General features: G+C 47.6%; 1 protein-coding gene across 2 annotated transcripts in view; it reads left to right on the top strand.

Annotated features, from left to right (window-relative positions):
* Nucleotides 1-10,364, top strand: part of LOC143296115 (uncharacterized) — a 21,224-nt gene extending 10,860 nt beyond the window's left edge. For both annotated transcript variants that reach the window (XM_076607895.1, XM_076607894.1), the window contains exon 3: nucleotides 7,420-10,364. In XM_076607895.1, coding sequence (XP_076464010.1) covers nucleotides 7,420-9,194 — 1,775 coding nt within the window. In that variant the 3' untranslated portion in view covers nucleotides 9,195-10,364. The remainder of the gene's footprint in view (nucleotides 1-7,419) is intronic.
* Nucleotides 10,365-10,676: the final 312 nt, after the last annotated feature.

The raw sequence follows: 10,676 nt of genomic DNA, 5'->3' as shown, positions 1-10,676 counted from the left end.
AAAAGAAGAAGAAAAAGCAGGCATCGATGACAGACGCTGTTCAAAGAAGACTCCACAAGAATAACCTACAGGCGCTGCCCACGTTTTTTGGGGGACAGTATCAGTATCAGTATCAGTAGCTCAAGGAGGCGTCACTGCGTTCGGTCACTGAATCCATATACGCTACATCAAATCTGCCAAACAGTTGCCTGACCAGCAGCGTAACCCAACGCGCTTAGTCAGGCCTTGAGAAAAACAAAACAAAACAAAAAGTAGATAAATACATAAAAATACTACTACTACTACTACGACTACTACTACTACTATTTAAAAGGCGCAAAATCTTGATGTGGGCGACAGACTGTGGTCAATAAATGATAACTATAACGATAATGATAATGATGGTGATGATGATGACAATGATAATAGTAATGATATTCATGATATTCATGTTGATGATGATGATGAAGATGATGATAATAATTCTGAAAAAAAAACACCCTTCCACCTTCCAAATAGTAGTAGTAATAATAATAATAATAATCATAATAATCATAAGTATAATAATAATAATAATAATGACAAAACAAAAAGCCCTAAAAGGTTATCATTATAATTATTATTGTTGTTGTTCTAACTGCTATTATTATTATTATTACTGCTATTATTATTATTATTATTATTATTATTGCTATTATCATCATTATTATTATTAATACACTGCACCAATCAGCTGTTAAAGGCGGCAGGGGGAGAGAGGGGGAGAGAGGGGGTGGGGTGGAAGCATCAGATGTCGACCTTTGTATGTAACATAAACTCAAACGCGCTGATGAGTCCCTGAGACCAACATGAACTGACTTGAATTCAGCACAGCACTGTCTGCACGATTCTGCGAACTGCGTGCTTTGTGTGTGTGTGCGTGCGTGCGTGCGTGCGTACGTGCGTGCGTGCGTGCGTGTGTGTGTGTGTGTGTGTGTGTGTGTTTGTGTGTGTGTGTTATTATTTGTGTGTTGTTTTTTTTGTACCTTAACATTTTATATTTTATTCATTTACCTGGTTTATTTTTTATTGTACAATATCATATATCATATTATATTATATATTATATTATGTGTTGTGTTGTGTTAATTCCCGCAGCATCTGGCAAGCTCTTCAAGGCCTGAGCAGTACTCATCATCATTATGATGATAATGATGATGGTGATGATAACGATTGATAATTATGGTTGTTTTTGTTTTCCTATATTTTATTTTCATTTCTTTTCATTTCTTTTCTATTTTATTTTCATTTTATATTTGCTGTAGAGCGGATGTAGTGCAGTGTACTGATGGGTCAGTCTGCACGCTTTGACGCCTTTCTTGAAGCTGGAACTGTTCATGTTGGTTCCTCGTCTATGTTACACTCGTTGTTCTTCAATGTGTTTTGTTATTGTTTCTGTTGTAGCTATAATCATTATTATTATTGTTATTGTTGTTGTTGTTGTTATTATTATTATTATTATCAGCATTGTCATTATCATTATCATCGTCATCATCATTTGTTATTATTATTATTGTTGTTGTCACTATTATTGTTATTATTATTATGATCATCATCGTCGTCGTCGTCGTCGTTGTTGTTGTCGTCGTCATCATCATTATTATTATTATTATTATTATCATCATCACCGTTGTTGTTTTTATCATCATCATTGTCATCACTATTATTATTATTATTATTATTATCGTTGTCATCATCATCACCATCATCATCATCATTGTCATTATTATTATTATTATTAATATTATTATTATTATCATCATCATCATCATCATCGTTGTTGTTGTTGTTATTATCATCGCCATCATTATCATTATTCAAAACATTTTGATATGCTTTATTTATTCGTTTACTCCTTCATTCATTTAAGTTGTTAGCTATAGCGAGCTAGCTATAAAGCAAGTCAGCTGGTCATTTTTTTCAAACTGTAGAGCGTTCCATTACTTATCCGTAGTCAAAAAGAAGATTAGACCGCAGGAGTGTTCCGTGCTGACATGACATAGATGCACGTCACATGATCTGTGCTCTCGAAGTTGATTGGCTCTCCGGAATTTCGAGCAACAAGGCGATCGAGACAGGCAGAACGTGCGAAACAGGAGGCTTCTCTTTCGATTTTTTTGCTCATATTTTGTTCTTTTTACATTGCGCACATATTGTACAGAGTTTGGTTGTAACAATGAAGGCTGTGAACTGAATAAATGGGGCACAGCGCATGTTTGCTGCTTCTGCCGATGTTGATCGCCTTTGGCACTGCTCGCAATTTCGAGTAAAAGTTTAATGCGCATGCGCAAGATCCAAGATGGCCGTGGAACTCTCCAGCGGTCTATTCCCATCCACGATCTGGCGGATATTTATTTACTTTCTTCTTTCTGGTCAAACTTTTCTTCTTCTTACCTTGTTGTTTTCTCAAGGCCTGACAAAGCGCGTTGGGTTACGCTGCTGGTCAGGCATCTGCTTGGCAGATGTGGTGTAGCGTATATGGATTTGTCCGAACGCAGTGACTCCTCCTTGAGCTACTGAAACTGAAACTTGTTGGTGATGTATTTGTTGTTTGAGTTGTCATCTTTTATTTTTTTCATATTTATCTTAGGTTCGTTCATTATCTGCTTGATTAGCCATTTAGTTCATCGTTTATGAGATTCCTTTGTTTTACTTCAGGTCTGTTTTTTTTTTTTGTTTTGTTAATTTTTATTTTATTTTATTTTTTTACGTACTTGATTAGCTGATCCATTTGTTTTCGTTTGAATTTGCATCTGGTTCCTTTTCATACATATATATCGATTTATTTATTTGTTTATTTATTTTCTAAAGTTTCATGTTTGCAGGTTTTCATGGAGAGAGAGAGAGAGAGACAGAGACAGACAGACAGACAGATACACAGAGGAAGAAAGAGCAAAAACGCAAATACTATTTGTTATTCTTATTATTCATATTATTCGTATTCTTCTTCTTCTTCTTATCACTATTATTATTATTATTATTATTGCTGTTGTTGTTATTTACATAATATCTATCGTTATTATCATTTCTAAATTCATATTATTAACTTGGCACTCAACGTTTCACTGAAAACCCCCCAAAAAAAACAATCCCCCCCCACACAAAAAAAAAACCCGTTTATGTTGAGAATTACGTCAACAGCGCACTTTTTTTATTTTTTTTTTTTTTATAGGAAAAACAGTCATTTTCCGGCATCACTTTTGTAAGAACCAGTGGCCGGAAACTCATGGCAGACGTCAACATCAAACATCTAGCAGACGTCAAATCTAACGCCTGTTAAAAAAAAAATGTCATCAAGGTGACAAAATTAACACGTGCATGTGCCAGGTGTCAACATCATCTGGATTACGCACGGCAACATCGTTCGGTATTTAAAATAAGGAGTGTACACATAGCTCAATTCACGGGAACAGTTCTGATAAAAAAAAGGGGGGGCAATTCAGTTCAGTTACTCAACCAGGCATCACTGCGTTCAGACAAATCCATATACGCTACTCCACCTCTTCTAAGCAGATTCCTGACCAGCTGACGTAAACCAACGCGCTTTGTCAGGCCTTGAGAAAAAAAGGATACATACAGATAAATAGTCATTAAATTAATGAATAATGAAATTAGAATAAATAAGTAAATAAATCTAGAAACAATGAAATAAAAATAAGTAGGCAAATAGACCGTTTTTTTTACTTCTGCCATGTTTGCAGTCATACTCCGTTCTTTAGTAAGATAATACACACCACAACCTTCACCACAACAATAATCACAGCTTCTATCAGTTCAATCTTAAGTTCGAGGATTTTGGTCTTTCTAGGGACAGTTCGTTGATGTCTGGAAAGATGAATGATAGAGATGCTAACCTGGTTGCGATGACAGCACGCGCATTGCCCGTCCCTGATTTCTATGCGAGTGTATAAGTCTTCTAGGAATGGTGATAGCACAACTGAATACCCAGATTCAAACACTCCACTGTTGGACGCCGTTCTTTCTCTGTTCTCTGGACCTTGTATTTGGAATGAACTTCCCCTTTCGCTTCGTCAGGTTTCCGAACTCATCTCTTTCAAGTCTGGCCTTAAAACCCATCTCTTCCCAAAATAGCCTCCCTTCCCTGCCTCTTCCTTGTCTTCAGTTATAGAATTATGCAAGCGTGTGAATGACTGGTGTGAAAGCGCTTAGATTCGTCTCTGCACGAGGTTCAGCTCTATCTAATAATATCTATCATTATAATAACTGCTGTGCGAGTGATCGAAAGCATGACAAACAGATCCAACCCTGTTCTGTGGGGATTATAAATAGTAAAGAGTGGTAACTCTCTCCATTCACAAGGTACACAACTTCAAGTCAGTGCTGCTTACGCTACCGATTCAGCTGGCTTGAACTTGTGTACCTTGTGAATGGAGAGAGTTACCACTCTTTACTATTTGTTAATCATTTCATCTCCTGGCCTCATTATTTGTTGATCAGTCTCCAATTGAAAAACCACCGAGGCAACCATGTATTCGTTCTGTATTGTCCATGTGTTCTGTGTGGCTTGTTCAGGATTAAAGAGGCTATGCCAGTCTTAAATAAAAGCTAATTTGTTTGCACATTTCTTCTGTCTTTGCTGCTGTGTGCACATGTCAGATGATCGGTATAAGGACAGACCCGGTGTTTCATTTTTAGAGGAAGTGTCTGGGTTTGTTCCAATGTACCTTTTACTTACCTGTGTAAGTAAGGAGAATTCTGTGCATGTGTGTGTGTGTGTGTGTGTGTGTGTGTTGTGTGTGTGTGTGAGGGGGAGGTGGGGGTGCAGGGAGGAGGTGAGATAGAGGATGAGGTATGTGAGTGTATGCATGCCTACACTGTGGGAGCATCAGGATATTGGAACGTATATATTATATATATATATCTTTGTATATATGTGTGTGGGGTTGGGGGTGGGAGATATGGACGTGTGTGTGTGTGCTTGTACAAGTAAGTGTTCATCTGTGTGTGTGAGTGTATGTGTGCGTGTGCGTGTTTGTGTGTGTGTGTGGGTGTGTGTGCCGTGGAAGCTGCGATACATAGACTAGAAACTCCGAGTGTGTGGAGGAGGGGGTAGAGGAGGTGCAGGGAAATTTGTGGTGTGTGTGTGTGTGTGTGTGTGTGTGTTGGAGCTCATGTACGTTTATATGTATTTGACTGTGCTTTCATATCTATGAAACTGCGTTTTGGGGGCATATCTGTTATGCATGTGTGGGTGTATGTGTGAATGTGTGTCTTCATGTTTTATATTTATTTGCTTATTTATCATCATTGTTGTCTTATTTATTTAATTATTTATTATTATTATTATTATTATTATTATTATTATATTTTATCATTATTTTCATTACTACTATCTTTTTTTTTTCCATCATAATTATTATTTATTTATTTATGTATGTACGCTTCTCTCTCTCTCTCTCTCTCTCTCTCTCTCTCTCTCTCTCTCTCTCTCTCTCTATATATATATATATATATATATATACATATATATAGATATATATATGTATATATATATATACCTTTTTTTTTTTCTCAAGGCCTGACTAAGCGCGTTGGGTTACGCTGCTGGTCAGGCATCTGCTTGGCAGATGTGGTGTAGCGTATATGGATTTGTCCGAACGCAGTGACGCCTCCTTGAGCTACTGATACTGATACCGATACCTGTGTGCTAGCTGAATCGGTAGCGTAAGCAGCACTGACTTGAAGTTGTGTACCTTGTGAATGGAGAGAGTTACCACTGTTTGCTATTTGTTAATTATTTCATCTCCTGGCTTCATTATTTGTTAATTCCCTATGGGGATTATAGCTATAGAAACTGGTGGTCGAACGTTGCAGGTAAGGTTGGTAGAAATTTCCCAACATTTCATTCAAAGAGAGAGAGAGAGAGAGATCAGTAGCTCAAGGAGGCGTCACTACGGTCAAATCCATATACGCTACATCAGATGCCTGACCAGCAGCGTAACCCAAACGCGCTTAGCCAGGCCTTGAAAAAAAAGAAAGAAAAAGAAAAGAATAAAATAAATTAATATGTCATGCTGTGTCCCTGTGTGTGCAGACTCCCTGTAGTCCCCCCCTCCCCCCTCCCTCCTGATATGTCATGCTGTGTCCCTGTGTGTGCAGACTCCCTGTAGTCCCCCCCCTCCCCCCTCCCTCCTGATATGTCATGCTGTGTCCCTGTGTGTGCAGACTCCCTGTAGTCCCCCCCCTCCCCCCTCCCTCCTGATATGTCATGCTGTGTCCTTGTGTGTGCAGACTCCCTGTAGTCCCCCCCCCTCCCTCCCTCCTGATATGTCATGCTGTGTCCCTGTGTGTGCAGACTCCCTGTAGTCCCCCCCTCCATCCTGATATGTCATGCTGTGTCCCTGTGTGTGCAGACTCCATGCAGTCCCCCTCCCCCCCTCCCTCCTGATATGTCATGCTGTGTCCCTGTGTGTGCAGACTCCATGCAGTCCCCCTCCCCCCTCCCTCCTGATATGTCATGCTGTGTCCCTGTGTGTGCAGACTCCCTGTAGTCCCCCCCCTCCCCCCTCCCCCCTCCCTCCTGATATGTCATGCTGTGTTCCTGTGTGTGCAGACTTCCTATAGTCCCCCCCTCCCTCTCTCCTGATATGTCATGCTGTGTCCCTGTGTGTGCAGACTCCCTGTAGTCCCCCTCCCCCCTCCCTCCCTCCTGATATGTCATGCTGTGTCCCTGTGTGTGCAGACTCCCTGTAGTCCCCCCCTCCCTGCCTGCTGATATGTCATGCTGTGTCCTTGTGTGTGCAGACTCCCTGTAGTCCCCCTCCCCCTCCCTCCTGATATGTCATGCTGTGTCCCTGTGTGTGCAGACTCCCTGTAGTCCCCTCCTCCCCCTCCCCTCCTGATATGTCATGCTGTGTCCCTGTGTGTGCAGACTCCCTGTAGTCCCCCCCTCCCTCCTCCCCCCTCCCTTCTGATATGTCATGCTGTGTCCCTGTGTGTGCAGACTCCCTGTAGTCCCCTCCCCCTCCCTCCTGATATGTCATGCTGTGTCCCTGTGTGTGCAAACTCCCTGTAGTCCCCCCCCCCCTCCCTCCTGATATGTCATGCTGTGTCACTGTGTGCAGACTCCCTGTAGTCCCCCCCCCTCCCTCCTGATATGTCATGCTGTGTCACTGTGTGTGCAGACTCCCTGTAGTCCCCCCCCTCCTCCCTCCCTCCTGATATGTCATGCTGTGTCCCTGTGTGTGTAGACTCCCTGTAGTCCCCCCCCCCCCCCTCCCTCCTGATATGTCATGCTGTGTCACTGTGTGCAGACTCCCTGTAGTCCCCCCCCCCCCCTCCCTCCTGATATGTCATGCTGTGTCACTGTGTGCAGACTCCCTGTAGTCCCCCCCCTCCTCCCTCCTCCTGATATGTCATGCTGTGTCCCTGTGTGTGCAGACTCCATGCAGTCTATGGAGGAGTGTCCCCCGTCGGCCAGCAGCATGGAGCCCCCTCTCCCCCACCACCGCGACCCCCCTCCTCCGGGCCACGGCCTCTACCTGGCCACACCGCCCCCTCCCCCTTCCCTCCCCCCGGCCTCTGACGCGGCCCGGCCTCAGTACGACCCCCAGAGCGCGGCCTCCTACCCCATGAGCTCTTCCTCATTCGTTGGCGGCGGAGGCGGTGGTGGAGGGACCCTGACCTCCAGCCTGGGGTCCATGTCTGCCATGGACTCCCTCAACGCCATGGGTGGGGCCTCCATGGCTGGGGGATCCATGGGCCCGGGGTCTCTGGGGTCCATGTCCATGTCCTCCATGGCCTACGGCGGCCAGGGGATGCCCATGGGAGGCATGTCCATGCACGGCTCCATGACGTCCCCGGCGTTCGGCATGGGCGGAATGGGGCTGGGAGGGGGAGGAGGCGGCGGCGGGATGGGCGGGATGGGCTCAGCCTCCATGGCGCCGATGGGGTCTGGCGGGGCCATGGGCGGCGTGATGGGCGGGATGGCGGCGGCGGCGGTGGCGGCGGGGATGAACGGGCTGGGCAGGCCCCCGATGGACGTGATGTCCATGAACCGGGCCCGCCACGACAAGACCTATCGCCGCTCCTACACGCACGCCAAGCCGCCCTACTCGTACATCTCGCTCATCACCATGGCCATCCAGCAGGCGCACACCAAGATGTGCACGCTGAGCGAGATCTACCAGTTCATCATGGACCTCTTCCCCTTCTACCGCCAGAACCAGCAGCGCTGGCAGAACTCCATCCGCCACTCGCTCTCCTTCAACGACTGCTTCGTCAAGGTGCCCCGCACCCCGGACAGGCCCGGCAAGGGCAGCTACTGGACCCTGCACCCGGACTCGGGCAACATGTTCGAGAACGGCTGCTACCTGCGGCGGCAGAAGCGGTTCAAGTGCCCCAAGAAGGAGACCCTAAGGCAGGAGGCGCGGGTCGGGGGCATGGGCAATGACTGCGATGACCTGGACGCCAGCGAGGCCTCCGTCACCAACGGGGGGATGGAGGAGGTGGAGGATGTGCCCCCACCCCGCGCCATGTCGGCAGCCCCGCCCCTCGGCTCCGGCTCCCCGTCCCTGGCCCGGGGGGTGGAGGGGGGCAACCCCCCTTCCAACCTCCCCCCGAACCCCCAACATCACTCCCACCACCAGCACCACGCCGTGCAGCCCAAGTCGGAGGTGGAGAGTCAGCAGCATGACCTCCAGCAGCATGACCTCCAGCAGCATGACCTTCAGCAGCAGCACGCGGGGATGACGCCGCTGTCGTCGTCGTGCGGCCAGGACCTCAACACGGGCCTCAGCTCCCTGCCCCACGACGTGCACGAGTCCAAGCCCCTGGGATCCTACTCCCTGGGTCACCTCCCCCACCACGCCTCCCCCCATCTCCACCAGCACCACCACCTTGAGCACCAGCAGCACCACCACCACCAGGGTCTGTCCCCCCAGGAACAGCAGCAGCAGCAGCAGCACATGTCGGCCCAGCACCCCTCCATGCTAACTGGGGGTCTGAACCCCAACCCCTCGTTCAGCCACCCCTTCTCCATCACCAGCCTCATCTCGGAAGGCTCCAAGATGTACGAGTCCATGGGCTACAGTTACCCGCCCGTGTCGCCCCTCACCTTACCCAAGGACCCCTCCTCCTCCCTGGCCTCCTCCGCCTCCGCCATGCTGCCGTCTGAGGGTTACTACAAGACCTACCAGGCTTCTGCCGGCTTGTGACCCGTGCCCTGCTCCTGACGCCCGCCAGGATAGATGACGTAGCCGCCACTGGACAGACCTGGCCGGGTGGGTGAGTGCAAGGGGGCGGGGGCGAGGGGTGGTGGTGAGAGACAGCCCCGGTGTGTACGCACACCCTGCAGTGTTAACCTCCAGCAAGGATTCCCGGCATCCCCCCACTTCCGGTACCAGAGGACTATGGCTACAGTAGTGGTGTTGGTAGAAAGCGGAGTTTGCTGGACTGTCTTACCACCCAGGATGACGACACGGCGTGGACAGACACCGTGACGTTGGTTATATGACGTCACGGCGTGGACAGACACCGTGACGTTGGTTATATGACGTCACGGCGTGGCCTGACACTGTGACGTTGGTCAGCTGACGTCAGAGCGTGGACACACACACACACACACACACACACACACACACACACACACTCTGTGATTGCTTGACAGCCCCATCTGGTTGGACAACCTCCTCAGTGGCACAGTGTCAGGTGCGTTTGGAGAGAGACAGACGCTCACTGGTTCAGCAGGCAGTGCCGGTGTGTGGGTGTAGGGGTGGGTGTGGGTGTGGGGGTAAGGGTGCCTCGTGGTCAGTCACAGTCCCTGAATATGTGGCAGGAAGGTGGTTAGTGGTGGTGGTGGTGGTGGTGGTGGTTCGTGAGTTCAGTTTGCCTCCCAGAGAAAATGTTCTACTAGGTTGGTCAGTGATGCTTTTGGTTCTTATTGATTCTCGCGGTCCTGGCCTGTGTACTTTGAATTGAACGACAATCTGCTGCTGTTGTGGTTGTGTGTGTTCGGTGTGTGTGGCGTGTCCGTCACAGTCTGCCCGTCACGGTGTGTGCCCAACGCAGTGTGCCCGAAACAGTGTGTGCCCAACACGGTGTGTGCCCGACACGGTGTATGCCCGTCACAGTGTGTGTGCCCGACACGGTGTATGTGCCCGTCACAGTGTGTGTGCCCGTCACGGTGTGTGTGCCCTAGACACTGTGTATGTGCCCGTCACAGTCTGCCCGACACGGTGTGTGTGTGTGTGCCCGTCACGGTGTGGAGAAGCCATTGACATTGACGTCCTGTAGGCTGTTGTTCTGGCCACGGCTTCACAGATTGTTGGGCTTCTCTCGTTTCGTGGCAACGTCATCTTTATCCGACAGTACACTGCACACCTAAACCCACCACCCCCCCCCTCCCCTCCCCTCCCCCCGAAAAAAAACCCAGCAAAAAACAAACAGCTTCTGTGTGTGTATCCCCCCCCCCCACCCCCCTACCCCTCTCTCTCTCTGTTACACACACAGACAGACGTGCAGATACACACGCAGACATACACACACATTTCTGCTCATGAAATTGAAGAGACGTTTTGAAAAAAAAAAAATATATATATATATATGTATATATATATATATTTCTCTTTCTTTTTCTTTCGTTTTTTTTTCTCTCTCCGGCTTCTGACCTTGATGGATGAAGACAATCACGCCCCCCA

Source organism: Babylonia areolata, chromosome 21 (genome assembly GCF_041734735.1).
Source record: "Babylonia areolata isolate BAREFJ2019XMU chromosome 21, ASM4173473v1, whole genome shotgun sequence".
In the NCBI taxonomy this organism is placed as follows: domain Eukaryota; kingdom Metazoa; phylum Mollusca; class Gastropoda; order Neogastropoda; family Buccinidae; genus Babylonia; species Babylonia areolata.
This window is presented reverse-complemented; position numbering and strand designations above follow the sequence as displayed.